Source organism: Corvus hawaiiensis, chromosome 2, assembly GCF_020740725.1.
Source record: "Corvus hawaiiensis isolate bCorHaw1 chromosome 2, bCorHaw1.pri.cur, whole genome shotgun sequence".
In the NCBI taxonomy this organism is placed as follows: domain Eukaryota; kingdom Metazoa; phylum Chordata; class Aves; order Passeriformes; family Corvidae; genus Corvus; species Corvus hawaiiensis.
This window is the reverse complement of record NC_063214.1, coordinates 61,895,588-61,910,403: the sequence shown is the minus strand read 5'-3', so window position 1 is coordinate 61,910,403 and position 14,816 is coordinate 61,895,588. Positions and strand designations below refer to the sequence as shown.

The following is a 14,816-nucleotide window of genomic DNA, read 5'->3' as shown; positions in this document are numbered from 1 at the left end:
CAGGAATCAAGTCTTTTCTTGTTTTTCATTGTTGTATGCTTTTTAGTAGTATTTTTTACCTGTACAATTGCAATTCTTAGATGCAGTGCCAATTTGACATCTGTGTAGAGGCACTTAATACTTAACCTGAAAGTACATTAAATGGTATCTAGCTTAATTGTATGGCAGTCTACAAGCAGATTATATCTTTGAGTTAGTGTTGAAAAGGGGAATAAATGAGATTTTTGCCAGATGAGGTAGCATCCTTCCAGGAACATCTGGTAGCAAAAGTTCTGGATAACATTTTGGCCTTTCCACAATTTCCCTTTGAGGTTTCAAGTCTGTAAACATTCATGATTTGGCTTTAGTTTTAGCAGGAAATGGTTGCCATAAAGAGGTGATGGGGGAGCATCACATTAAGCACAACAGATAAGGCAGTTAAAAAAAAACCCCAACTCAGCATATTAACTTGAGCTTTTAGTGTACCAAAGTCTTAATGCAGTGGGACAGATACTAGTGAATGCATTTCAGCTACATTTGTCCTGATAAGTAAAAAACTTGAGAACACATCAGGCTTCCCAACTATGAAATGCCCATCTGTGCTACAGAATGAGATGGTATCATATGCCGTCAAACTCTGGTCCTCTATAAACAAAATACAGGTGGAGCATGGTGTGCTCATCTGCAGTTTTTGGACAGAAAAGTTTGAAAGTAGCCTTTTCATAAGGTTTGGATGCTTTAAAAGCTTCAGGCTTGTCTGTGTACTGAATCTTTAGACCTTTCTATGTGTGTATATATATATATATATATATATATGATGAGAAATAATTTGTATTTCTGAGCAAAACCCTTTTTTCTTCTATTGGTATACATTTAAACCAATTGGATATTAGTATAAATACAAAACTCGTTTGCAAATGCATGTTCACATATGTGTTTGGAGGAAATGGGGCTGGGAAGCCACTCTTTGATTAACCAGCAAGACTTGACCCATAAGTGGAGAATTGCATAAAGTTGCATTTTGTACTGATTATTTATGTTTCTGTAGTTAGACCCTCTTTCGTCTAGTAACAAGCAGGTGGTCAAATGCTTTCTGGTTTTCAGCTAAAGTGTTTACTGTCAAGTGTTATGAGTACAAGTATAGTCTTATGAGGAAGTGGCTGAGGGAACTGTGATTATTTAGCCTGGAAAAAAGGAGACTACAACTGCCTGAAAGGAGGCTCTAGCAACATGGGGGTTGGTCGGTCTTTTCTCCCAGAATCTTCAGGACAAGAGGAAGTGGCCTCAAGTTGCACCAGAGGAAGTTTAAATTTGATTTGATATGAGGAAAAATTTCTTCACTTGAAAGGGATGTCCAGCATTGGAAGAGGCTGCTCAGGGAACGGGTTGGATCACCAGCCCTGGAGATCTTTAAAAGATGTGTAGATGTTGTACTTAGGGACATGGTTTAGTGGTGGACTTGGCAGTACTGGATTAAAGTTTGGACTTGGGGCTCTAAGAGGTCTTCTCTCAACCTAAACTAAAGATGCTGGTTGTCTTATCAGCAAGCCAAAAAACTGTGAAAATTGAACTTAGCGCTTCCTCTCAGTGTGGAGTGCATTAATTTCTCTCTCCCATTCATCTGTTGTGCTTTAGAAAATGTGATCTTGTCTATTCTCCAAAAATCACATTTGTCTCTAATTATCTTCAATTCAGTTCTTATTCTAGGCCTGAGTCTGAACTCTATAGGATAAAAATGTCAGCACGAGGATAATGGATCTAATTTTCTCCAGCAGTTAATCTATTTTAAGTGCACACTTGACTCAAATAGCTTCTGGTTAAGCACTGCTATATATTTGGGGTTTCACTCAACATTGCAAGAGTTGTAGAACTGTGGATGAATGTTCACAATTGCTACTTTTTTAGTCATGCTTGAATAAGTTTAGAAAGCATACTTGGCACATTGTTGGTATTTTCCTAGGACTCTTTAAAAAATGATACTAAGCATCTTAGATGATGGATAGGAGAATTTCATCTTCCCCTCAAGTTTTGCCACAACCTAGATTTTTTCCAGTAAAAGATGCTGAAACTAGTTCTCAGTTTAAAAAAAAAATCTCAGAGCTTTTCTGTTGCTGTTGTTTAAATGTGAATTAAATTCCCATGTTATAACTGCTTCTGATGGGAGCTCTCTGGCCATGCTGCCAGAAGCCAGTCAGGCAGATCAACCTGATCTAATATCAAGGTTAGCTCTCTTTTGTTTTGAGAGTTTATTTTGGTGACCTCCGATTTAATCTGCACTTAGTTATGGTTAACTGCAAGTGTCTTGAGTTTCAGGCAACAAGAACCTAAAAACTGTCTGCAGTTAAACCCTTCCCCACAGACTGGAGGAGGACTCTCGTTTTGCTACCTTAGCCAGTACCCCGAAGTGAGCATAAGTATGTTTTTGTATTGCTTTTACCCTGTGAAGTAATGGGATGATCTTTTCTGATTGCAAAGGAGTTACTATACTCCATATTAATTTAACACAGATTTTGCCTTTGTCCTGGAAGATTGATGGAGTGGGAATGATCTATGGGAGACTGTTAAAGCACTCAAGCACATAACTGAAATGACATAGCTTCTCCTGAGAATAGCTGTCTAAATTACAGCAGGACAATACTCCATATTAACTGAAAATGGTGCCAAGTTAAGTCTGGTTTGGTGGTTTTCCTATAGTTAAAAAGCTTAAGTGACCTTAAATCACTTTCATGCTTACTGACACAAGCGTGCCTTTAACTGGTTTAAACAGATTTGTTTTAGTGATCCACTGCAGTGATCAGTAGTTGATTTAAATTACTAAAACTGTACTGATTTAGGTAATATATTCCTAAAGAAGAAAAGGGACCCAGGTTCACATTTTGTTTGTTCCGTATGTTCCCCCAGTTGAACCACATTGTTTGCCAGTTTACCTAGTAATTAGGTAAATTGTATTCTATGTAAATCTATAAGTAGCCCTTAGCTGTACTATTTCAGGTAGAAATTAGATGCTTTATTTTTTTAATACCCAGGTAAATTCTCCCACCCTGATATCTCTGTATCGATTTCTGAGGTTATAGTAAGGGTTTCTTTCTTCTTTCCAAAAGTGTATACTGGCAACTAGGAAAGTCTTCTGTCTAGAGATGTCTTGCTCTGGGAAGTCACTAGGCCAGGGAAGTGGGATTTTGAAAGGAGTATCTAGATTCTGAGATTAATTCTCCTCAAAAGTTCTGTTGAGTCAAGATTTCTAACTCTGCTTTCTATTTTAAGAATTTGAGTTGAAGTAGATATTGCTATTTCCCTTTCCTATTTCTGTTGAAAAGGAACTAGTTTTTTATAAAAAAGTAGACCATGAGGTATAGTATTGGCTGGATGTTCTGAATGCTGAGAAAAGGCAATTTAGTATGAATAGCTGTATTTGCCTAGAGCTTGTTAGTGGTCTGATCACCATACCTTGCTGGTTGAATGACTGCATTTGTAATAGTATGTTAAGGTACTGTGGTTTTAAATGCATTTCAGTGATTGTATTTCACCTCTTTTGCAGAAATGTTACGAACAAAAACAGTACAAAAATGGACTCAAGTTCTGCAAGATGATCCTCTCTAACCCAAAATTTGCTGAACATGGAGGTAACTGCAGACTCAAGATTTTTTTTTTTTTGTCTCCTGTCACAAGCTTAAATGTATTATTAGTCTATATCATACTATTAGGAAAGAAAGGAGCCTGTTGTGGAGTGTGACTCTGTTGTTATGACTGAATAATTACTCTGGATTTTCAGTCTTTGTACGTTCAGACCAGGTTTCCATTCTACCTCAGTGAAATGCTCCTGTGCAGTTAGATGTTGAAGATGAAAATACATGGTGGAAGCAGCACTTCAGTGAAGCTTCCAACTTGCCTTTCTAGGTTTCTGGGTCGGAATACTAGTGTGGGTTTTTCTTACATTCCTATTTAAAGCAAGCCCAGCCTTTTTTTGAATATTACATGAACATGTTCTGCTAACAGATTAAAAATCTGGAGGGTTTTTTTTGTCAAGTTCATACTCTTAAATTTTCTGTACTGCATACCAAGTTGCTGCTTAAAGGGAGCAGAGTTAAGTGTAGTACTCTTGCTGTTAATACTTGAAGCTGAAGACAGAATCTGGTGATCCTGTTCTGATAAATGTTGTAGGAAACAGGGCAGAAAAATATTGCTTCTATTTACATCTGTTAAATTCTATTTACATCCTCAACAAGATACTCTAGTCTTACTGTATTACAGGTTTCTCTTATATTATTCAGACAGTCTTTCCTTCTGATACAGTAATTTTTCTGGGGTTTTTTTTGCTGTTGAAGCAACCTAACACTGAGTGTGCATGTAATGTGTCAGTAAAATTATTTTCCTATTTGATGTTGTCAAATCTTGTCAAAATGTTTGACTAATCCTTTTCATGCTTCCATCCGCGTCTGCTGTTTCTTTGTTGTCTTCATAACTTCTCTAGAGATAAAAGTAGTTTTTTTGTTGCTTCAAAGCTAGAGTGGTTTGTTCAAGCTCTGACCTAATGCATTTGTCTCTACTAGCACTTCTTTTTTTATAACATCTCAGTATACAGATCTGTCTTTTCTGCTCTTGCTTCCTCTTAAACTTTTCCAGGACAGCTAGCTGCCTTGGCAATCCACATACTACATGGGCTTTGAGCCACTAATGGCTTTGAAGCTTGGGAATAAAGCCTGGAATGAGCAGCTGAAGCAGAACTAAGCCAGTGAAATGATCTGATGGAAAGCTGCACTGTTGTCACACTTAGCTTCAGAGAAAAGGAGTTTCAGAAGTTTAGTAAGAAGGTGGCAAACAGATGGATTGGTGTGGCTGGGCAGTTATCTCAGTGGTGGGAGAAGGCAGGATTAGCTTGCTCCCATTCCCACAGTGGGGATATTCTTTTTCAAACTTCTTAATATTATTTGAAAGGTATCATTCTGGCTTTCTCTGTTCTTACAGTGTGGATGTAGGACAACTTAAAAATAACAACAAAAAAACTTGACTCATTTTGGGTCATCATTTACTTATAGGTGTACTGTACAGAAAAAGTGTTAAATGGGTCTATCAATAAAACTTCAAACTGCTGTTACACCTGACCTGGAGATCATGAGCTGTTGCCCTTAATACTGGAGAAGAGGTTGTAATTGGCTACTGTGTGCCTTGAAGAATGGGAGAAGCAGGAGAACAATACCAAAGTCATACCAGTGTACTGGATGAAATCTTGTGCCTCTCAGAATGTTGATTAAAATGTTACTGCATTGAGAAGGTCTCTTAGAGTCCAAATATGGTACCAGGAAATATGCTTCCCTTAACTAATGATTTTTAAGAAGTCTGTAACAGGGGAACTGATTTTGACAGATTTTTTTCTTGTGGTATGACACAGCCATTTTTCCCTTGGTCTTCATATCTGGAACTTTAATACACATTGAGGAGCTCTCTAAATTTGCTTTATTTTATTGTTAATGCCCTTAGAGCCAGCGGAAGTGTATTTTTTAATTAATAAAAGTTTGTGTTGTCTTTGTTCATCACATCTGTATGATGCTCTACAAGTGTTAAAAAGACCAGTTTCAAGAAAGGAAATGCTTCCATGTAACAGTCTACAGCTGTGCTAGGCTGCTGTCCTAAATTTAATGGGGGACTTCACTGTGTAACAACTTCAAAGGATATCTGCACTGTGGAGCTGGCATATGGGAAGTCAGAAACATAAGTATCTGATACTTCTTACAGAGACTCTTGCGATGAAAGGACTGACCTTGAACTGCCTAGGGAAGAAGGAAGAAGCATATGAATTTGTTCGTAAAGGACTTCGTAATGATGTGAAGAGTCATGTCTGTATCCTTTGTAGTACAAAAGCTGTTTGTTTTGCTATGACACACTATTGATGGAAATCGAAGATGTTGAGATTGTGACACTTCTGATGCACAAAATGCTAAGTTTCCCTTTTGTCAATGAATCAAGTGGGGCTCTGTGTTTATTCCTTACTGTAAAATCTGAAGTCTAATTGAGGTTACAGATAGGCAAGAGAGGACGAGTAGAACTTGTACACAAAGTACATTGTTGTAATGAAACACTTCTATGAGTAAGAATTCCTACTGTAATTATGGTAGCCTGTTTTAAACAATAAATCTTGGGGAATAGTTCTTGCAGTGGAGTTTGGATAATTTAATTTGTATAAAAATGCTCAGGGGGTTCTGAATTTGAGTTAAGCAGTAAAGTCTCATAAAAAATATTTGAAAGCATTTAATATTTTACAGTGTGTTAGTAAAGTCTGGCTGCAGTAATCCATCTTCATTTATAAGGGTGCTGGTCTTCAAGGAAGATGCCAAGTTGTTTGGTCTGTAACACAAGTGCACTGCAGTTATTTTGTGAAAATTGTAAATGTATTTTCCTTAACCTACATTAGGTTGGCATGTGTATGGTCTTCTGCAGCGTTCAGATAAGAAATATGATGAAGCCATCAAGTGTTACCGGAATGCACTCAAACTAGACAAAGATAATCTACAGATCTTGAGAGATCTCTCTCTGTTACAGATTCAGATGAGAGATTTAGAAGGATATAGAGTAAGCATTCTCTTTGAATTCCCACTTATGGCTGTTACCTTATTATTCTCTTGTTCTTTTCATTGTGAAGCCTTTTATTGGTAGTATTTCTGTTACTACTTTTTTTTCTGTTTCAAAAATGTTTTAAGCTATAGTTTAGGAAAGCAAGAAAAGATACTGTGGTAAAACTCTATATAAGGTCAAGAACAGAACTAGAAATATTTGTTCTGTGCAGTTGGATTCATCAGTCACCTTGTAAAAATAGTTCTTAATTCATTTTTCACTAAAATACTAAGAAAAAGGGGCAATACTTATACTAGCAAGTAGAAGTACTTACCATGCCAAAACAATACAAATGGTGTTTTGGATGCAAAAGCTGAAGATCTTTTTGTTAAGAAATACATTATCATGTTTCTTGTGAGTATGTGGGTAACTTGCCCCATGATGACTGATTCTGGAATCTCAGTGATGATTATTATTAAAAATAAAACCTTAAAATTTGTCTAAAATCTGTGAGTAGTTTCAAAATGGCTGAACTGATTCGTCTGTTTCGTGTGAAGTAGAGGTGTAAACTGTGGGCTTGGCATTAATTGGCCTCTTTAGTAAGGATGTTAATTCCTGTGAATTTGCTAATGCAAAGGGAAGATAAAATAGCTGATTTGAGTATATGATTTGACTTGGGAAGAAGTTCTGAGAAGTGTTGCAGTAGTGTGTGAGGACCTTGTGCCTAGGCATGAGGAGAATGAATGCCACTCTTTCAGTGGCAGTGAGCTCCTGCTTTCTAGAGGAAAGTGCTTTCTGAGGTTTCAAAGCTCTATCTTTGGAAATAATTTAGGCCTGTAAGAGGTGCTCTTGAAAATGGCACCTTCTGTGACTTCACAAATAGATGTTATGCTTTGTTCCATGACTTACATATTTAGAATGTAGCCCCCAGACTTATCAAACAGAAATGTGCTGCTTGTCCCCATGCTGTTAGAGTTTCAAAGATTGCCATCGGCTTTTAAAAGTTCTTTTAAAATATTGGCTGTCTTGGTGTTAAATCATGATAAATGGTATTAACTCCAGTTAAAAATTCTTCTTTAAATAAATTGCTTTCCTTTTACTGAAGGAGACAAGATACCAGCTGCTTCAACTGCGCCCCACACAACGTGCTTCCTGGATTGGATATGCCATTGCATACCACTTACTGAAAGATTATGATATGGCCTTAAAATTACTTGAAGAGTTTAGGAAAACCCAGCAGGTAAGATTTCCTGGTCTGGAAGCAGAACAGTTTTTGTATAAGGGATAGAATCTGAGGAATTAGTTCTTTGGAAATATAAATCAATTATGAATAAATTTATTTGTGGAGCTTTCTCCTTTGAGCAGAAAGATTTCCAGGAGCTTAGGAACAGACACAAATTCTACGGGAGTACTTTTCTCCTCTCTCAATAAACAATTAGGATTGAAGATAGAAGTCTCAAGCGGAGAAACTTAATGTTTGTGAGACTTGTAGCTAGAGAACCTGTGATGATCCTGCCCCTTTTCAGTAAGTGAAACTACAGAAAATAGTTTAAAAATTTGGGTGTGCTAGTTTGCCCTTTCTCCTGCAATAGTCTGGATGCCACTACATCTCTACAAAGAATGAGATACTGTCAATGGTTTGTATACCCCCTGTATATAATACACTTAAAATCAATGCTTGGTTTCAGAGTAACATGAAAGTGTAGCTGAAAATTCTTTGATCAGACTCAGTGTTGCTGAGACCTGAGTAAATCAAATGGTACAATGCTAAAATCACTGAGTATAACCTTTTTTGAGAGAGACTATTCCCTTGTTCTATTAGTGGTAATGCAGAGCTATAAAGTCTAAATTAGCAGAACAGAGTGGATGTGTCGATTATTCTGTAATGTGGAAAGAAAAAGAAACATGTTTATAGATCCATTCAGCTAGGGAGGCATCTTGGAAGTACTGTGTAAAAATACTAAGATATTACCTGACCTCTAGACTGTGTGTTTTTAAAAAAAATCTCATATCCTTTCTGAGTTGTTCTATACGGGATTAACTGTAAGAAAGGAAATAAATGGCTAGGAGAGACCAGTGTTTGTCTTGATCACATATCATGGTCAAAAAAATGATGTTGCAAGCTGGGTATATACAGCTTGATATTTCAAAAGAGCTGTAACTTCTAATTTGAGTAAAAACTGAAAAGAATGAGTTTTAATCAAAATTGGGTCATCTTCTGTTAGTGTTTGACAACCAAAAAGTCGTCATTCTCAAATGAGTCAGCAGAGCCCAATCTGAGTTTGGTGTCAAAATGACTGTTCAAGTCAGAAAGACTATATAGTAGATGGAAAACCAGCAAATGTAGCATAAGAAACTGAGGCTCTTCAAGGACTAAGAGAGCTTAATAGTGGTATTGGCCCCTTGGAGAGAATGGAAGTGATGCTATTGGTGTGTTGTGTTTTCTAAAAGTCTGTGTGTAAATATGGTTGGTTGAGGTCCATCATGATAGACTGTTCAGTCTAGTGACTAAGCCAGATTTAAATAATGTAGATGAATGCATGATATCAGTTGAGTCTGCTGTGCAAGTTGCCACTATCTCAAATCTCACTCTAAAACAGAGATGATCCTAAGGTGAGCGCAAGCACTGATGCCATTTTCTGATAAAACTGGAGATATATGGGAAATTCCCATAAAAAAGAAGATTGCTTGTACTTGCACAATGAGCTGGTTTAACTGTTGATTAGCATCGTGTCAGTCAGAGGCAAGTGGTGGAAAAGCTCCTTAAGCATTGAAGGACAGAAGTATGCAGCAAATGTTGGGCAATGTAGTTTTATAGGAAATTAGTCCTGTCAAGCCTGTCCTCTTTTTTTGAGATTGTTAGAGACACTTAAGTGGTATATTGTCTTTTCTCCTCCAAAACACTAAAAATACATATGAACAAATTAGTTCAATTTTTCTTAAAAATAGTCTTGTGCTTTTTTGTGCCAGCTCCCTCATGTGTGCAGGCCCTGGTAGAACCCCATACACTGGAAGGGAGAATCCATGTGTTGGGTCCAGAACAATCAGGAGAGCCCAGGCAAACTCACAGCTCAGTTTTGCCATTCATTGGCTCTTCCACAATGTTCTCCAAATGTACTGGTTTTGCAGTGTCTGGGTTTTTCAGTCCTGCAGTTAAAATAATTAAATCCAGGGCATTCCATGGATCTTTGAGGAGGCGCACATCTTGCTTACTTTCCTTCCCAAATCTCCCCTCTTAGCCTGTACTTCGTATGCGCTCAACTTGACAGATGAACTTCTGTGACTGACTTCACAGAATATTGCAGTGACTACAGTGGGGTGGTAGTTTAAAAGGAGGGTGGAGAGACTGAAGGGCACCCAAATGACTTGTGAGCAGGTCTCAACAAATGGGTGTTTTTGAGGAGTTTTATGGCAATCTGTATTAGGCCTGATACTGTTTGTCATTCATGTTAATGAATAGACAAAGAATTGTAACATGTTATATAAAATGCTGCTGTCATAATAATAAATTGTGGTAATGTAGGATGATATTTATTTACTTGAATTACTCAGGCAGCTCTGTCCATTCAGATGTGAATGCAAACAGCCAAAACCAAGCAGTAAAACCAAGAAAAAACTCAAGGAACTGTCATCTTAGTGATTGTAGGTGAGCATCTGAAGATGCAGTATTACAAAATAATGGAGCTAGTCTAGCTACAAGCTGTTGCCAAAACCAGCAGTCTGGGTTTTTCCTGTGTGCTTGCACCACTTCCTTGTGTAGCACTGACTGAGTTGTGGAGGGTTGGTTCAGGAAGCCAAAGTGCCAGAAAAATAATCACTCTTTGGAAGGATTGATTGGCTGGACTGAACAACTGTGAGGTGAAAGGGGAAAGAGGAAGGGGAATAATAGAGGGAAGTGAGCTGCCTTTGTTGATCCAGACTGCAGTTACACTGGCTTAGTTTATTGTAAAACTGTCCCTCAGGGCAAAGCTTATGAGTGAAAAGTAAAATATGCTCTTAGTTCTGACAAGCAGGGATTTTATCCATAAAACACTGATTACTGAGAGATCAAGACTTACTGATGAGCCCGTTGTCAAAAGTTAGAAAATGACTAGAACAATATGGCAAGATAAGATGACTAGAGAAAAAGCTGTCTGTGAAGGGCAGAGAGTCTCTTTGTTTACTGTAAACAGGAAAAAACCTAGGTGATTTTACTACAAATTGGATGCTGAGTTTGGGAAGAGTAATAGCTAGGAAGCTTGCTTAGCAGGGACAATAAAGGAAGGAGTAGTGTCCGGAAGTTGATCAACAAATTGAAGTGATAAATTGCTCTTTATCATTGACAATTTTATTCTTGTGGCTAAGTTATCATTGGAAATGCTGAATTTTCTGTCTCTTGGTGTATTAAGATCAATGTTGCCTGTCATCTGAAAGCTGTAAATTGTCCAGATGCACAATATTTCAGTCAAAAACAGGTTATGAGGTTAAAGGTAGACATCACTGCAGGAAATGTAACAGCTTGTGCTGTCCCAAGTTAAGTCAAATTATTTAAGAGTCAGTTCAGAATTTAAATTTTGGGAACCAAGGTGTAAAACAACTATGCAATTTGTTTTACTGTTGTATGTCCCATTTTTCCTTCCTTCTTTTCCAGAGCAATTTTTTATTCTTAATTTTTATTTTATTCCTAATTTTTGCATCAGGCCCACAAATACAGATATGGACAGAAAACCTCTGGAGTTTTGGGGGTCTGCTCTTAGGTATGTTTTGGCTGCATCTTGTCACATTCTTCCAGTGACAGTTGTTAGGACATCTGCAGTTCTAAAGTTGATCCTTCTTTGGTCCAGGAGGACAGGAAGACATTTATTCTGAAAGAGCAGAATTGAGTTCAGGAGAAAGTTGGACATCTCCTGTGCAAGAATCATAACTCTTCTGGGGGGTGGGAGGAGTAAAGATGTATTGAGGAGCAATAACAGTGGTGTGGACATTCTCTTTATAAAATATCTTATTCTTTATAAAACAATCTGATTATTCAGATTTAGTACTGCTTTATTAACTGCCTGCCTTCTGATGAATTACCTATTTAAGTAATCATTAAATTGAGATTTCAAAATTTCTTTGAAAATGGACTTTCCTTAAAATTACTTTTAAAAATAGCTTTTTAAATGGAGTGATAGTAAGTGCAGTATCTTTCTGGCGGATTTGCTCTGTGTGCAAGAGTAATTTTTATTTTTTTTATCCTGCTGAGCCAAAACAGCTATGAGGAGGTCAACTGATATCTGTTTGTGTATATATTTTTAATGGGGTTTTGGGTAATCTGTGTTTTTTGAAGGCCTAAAACCAATTCATGATGTGCCAAAAAGCTGTGCTAGTTGTGGAATTTAGATATGTGTATTGTGTTGGAGGAAAGGATATTTTTAGGAGGAGGTGAAGGAGAAAGAACTAAATTGGTGCCCTGCAGTTTCGTTCCATGGTGTTGCAGTAAGGATAAACAGGAAGACATGCTTAATGTTGCTTAACCCCTGTTCCATGAGTCCATTCTGTGAAGCAGTTAAAAATGCTTTCCTGGTAACAGTGTTTTTATTAGTGATTTCTAGCGGGTAATATAGACTAACTAAAAATTGAGCAAAGGTGGAAATGGAAGTGGAGCTGTAGGTAAGAGATATACTTTGAGAAGTGGGTAGAATTTCATGCAACTTGCTGACTAATATGTGCAAGATAGTCTTGTTCCATTAGCCATCATTTGCTATTCTGTATTAGCTACTAAAAAAAGTACTTGAATGATGTTATTTTCATAGTAATGTTCATTGTCAGATACACGCATCTTTACAGTATTTTATTTAGTTATGCTATCTTTCAGAACACTAATCTATAAAAGCAAATCTTTCTAAAAATGCTCAGCAGTACTGTAAAAGTTGCCTCTCAAAATTTGAAAAGTTAAATCCTATAAAATCAGTTTGTGCTTAGGGAAGGGCTGAAAGTAGTGGTTTAGGACAGTATTCTTAATAATAATGTTCCTTTCAGCCAATTTAATGTTTTGACTTTTTGTGTTGTTTTTTATTAAATTATTTGTCTCTTTAAAAACCAAAGATAAGCTTTTTCAGAGAACAGAAAATAATAGTAAACTGTTTAGTGACCAATGTGACTTTAAAGTGTTGGTTGCTCGGGAAGAAACAAAGTATGTAGTGTCACAGGAAAGAGTATCATAAACATTTGTCAAACTGAACTGCTTCTCATCTTTCATTATGTAAAAAAATCAGATTATAAGTCTCTCCTACAATTTCTCTAAGTACAGTACCTTTCAGATAGCAAACTGTTTTATTGGTCTGCTGGGCATTGTCTGGAGATTGCATTTGCTCTCTAACATTCTTGTGATTGGAGTAGCTTTTTTGTATATTAGTGAAGAGCATTTAGTATGAAAAGAATTACCATAACTCTGGCAAGACTTTTCATTGCCCTAATCCACTTTAGGGAGTTATCTCTGAAAGGAATAACTTTGAATGTCACCCTGCTTCCTTGGCTGTTGTAGCACTGCAAGGTGGATGAGCCACTAGTTATACTGTAGCCTTTAGAAAGTCCTAGGTGTACAACTGGAAGCAGACCTAAAAATAATTATCCATTGCTTGAAAACATTCTGTATGCTTGTGCACTATATTTTCTGGGGTATTGAAGTTTAGTACAGAGAACACTTGGTTAGAGAGAAATAGTGTAAGTTTACAATCTGAAAAATTGTTAAGCTATGGATGGGTCATTGCTCTTGGAAATAGTTTGATACAGAATTCTGGTGTGCTGAAAATGATATTGTTAGACCCCAACCATCTGCTGTAGAACTTAAGTCAAAGTTGTTGTATTGTGCATAAGTCCTTCAGAATGGAAATAAATTAAGATCTTTGCTTTCTCTCATATAATTCAGTTTTTTAATTAGCTTGCCACAATGATAGAAAAAAGAGAAATAAAGGACTTCTTCTAAAATGTTGTCTTAAAAAGGATATTATTAAATGAATCTGATTTGATTGTGAATAATGGGAGTTTTACATTTTGAATGTTTAGATGGGTATATAAATAGACCTGATTATGTTCCATAGCTTAAATCTTGTATTCTGTAATATTGCATGCTTTTGAGGTACTGGTAAATGTTAACTAATGTATTGCTTTTCCCTCCCCCCCGCCAGGTTCCTCCTAATAAAATAGATTATGAATATAGTGAACTGATTTTATATCAAAATCAAGTGATGAGAGAGGCAGATCTTTTTCAGGAGTCTTTAGAACATATAGAGACGTATGAAAAGCAAATATGTGATAAATTAATAGTGGAAGAAATCAAAGGTAAGTCATTACTTTTCTTCCCTTAGCCAATTTTGTTAGAAATTTTTGCTAATGGCTTTCATATACAATTAAACAGTAAAAGGAAAAAAAAAAATCAGCATGTAAAGTCTTTAATTTATTTGTAACAATTATTGTAGGAAAACAGGTACCAGCAGATTTACAATTTTGTGCACAATAAAGTAAGTTTTCCTACCAAAGTGGGTAGTGGATGCAGGTAGTTTAACTTGGGTTGACACAGGAATAGAGGAAATCTCAGATTATATTTGTACTTACTAGACTAGATTTCCATAAATCAGAAGTGTTATAACCCAGTTTTAATCTTTTGAAAAAGAATTTCATAAAGAATACTGTTTGAAGTACAAACACTTATATATTTTTCTTCCTTTTTGACTGAAATATCCAATTCTTGTTTCCTTTTCAAGCTTTCTAATGCACTTACTTATTGAAGTGAATGCTGAGGTTGACTTTTTTGGCTAAAAATAACTCACAGTTGTTTTGTGGATTTGAAGTGCTAATACTGATTTCTGAATACGTGTGAGTAATGGCACGTATTCTTCAGCTACTCCTTGCTTGTGCAGTTGTGGTGGGCTGACCCTGGCCAGTGGGTAAGCCCCAAACAGCTGCCCACTCACTTCACCAGCCTCGCTTGTCAAATTAGGACAGAATAGGAAGAACAAAAGCAAGAGAGCTTGTGCATAGAGATGAAGACAGCTTGAGTGATGGAAAGAGGAAGAAAGGAAAATCAAACCCAGATCCTCAACTGATGCAGTCACTGTATACTTCCCACAAACCAACTGATGCTCAGCTGGTTTCCGGGCAATGGCTACTTGCCCCAACACTCCTTCTCCTCAGTTTTTATTGCTTAGCATGAAACTAGATAGCATAAAGTATCTCTTCGTCCAGTTTGGATCAACTGTCCAGGTTGTGTCCACTCCTGCGTTATTGTCCACTGTGGTCTACTCTGGGTGGTGGCAGAGTAGGGGCAA

The 14,816-nt window shown here is 36.9% G+C and overlaps 1 protein-coding gene across 5 annotated transcripts in view; it reads left to right on the top strand.

Annotated features, from left to right (window-relative positions):
- Positions 1-14,816, top strand: part of NAA16 (N-alpha-acetyltransferase 16, NatA auxiliary subunit) — a 62,211-nt gene that overhangs the window by 9,726 nt on the left and 37,669 nt on the right. For 4 of the 5 annotated variants that reach the window (XR_007201778.1, XM_048295383.1, XM_048295384.1 and 1 more), the window contains exons 2-6: positions 3,518-3,602; positions 5,713-5,817; positions 6,389-6,546; positions 7,634-7,768; positions 13,677-13,830. Coding sequence is in view for 4 of the 5 variants with exons in the window: in XM_048295383.1 (XP_048151340.1) it covers positions 3,518-3,602; positions 5,713-5,817; positions 6,389-6,546; positions 7,634-7,768; positions 13,677-13,830 (637 nt within the window). In the remaining variant the exon portion in view is untranslated. The remainder of the gene's footprint in view (positions 1-3,517; positions 3,603-5,712; positions 5,818-6,388; positions 6,547-7,633; positions 7,769-13,676; positions 13,831-14,816) is intronic. The other variant, XM_048295386.1, reaches the window with a different exon arrangement.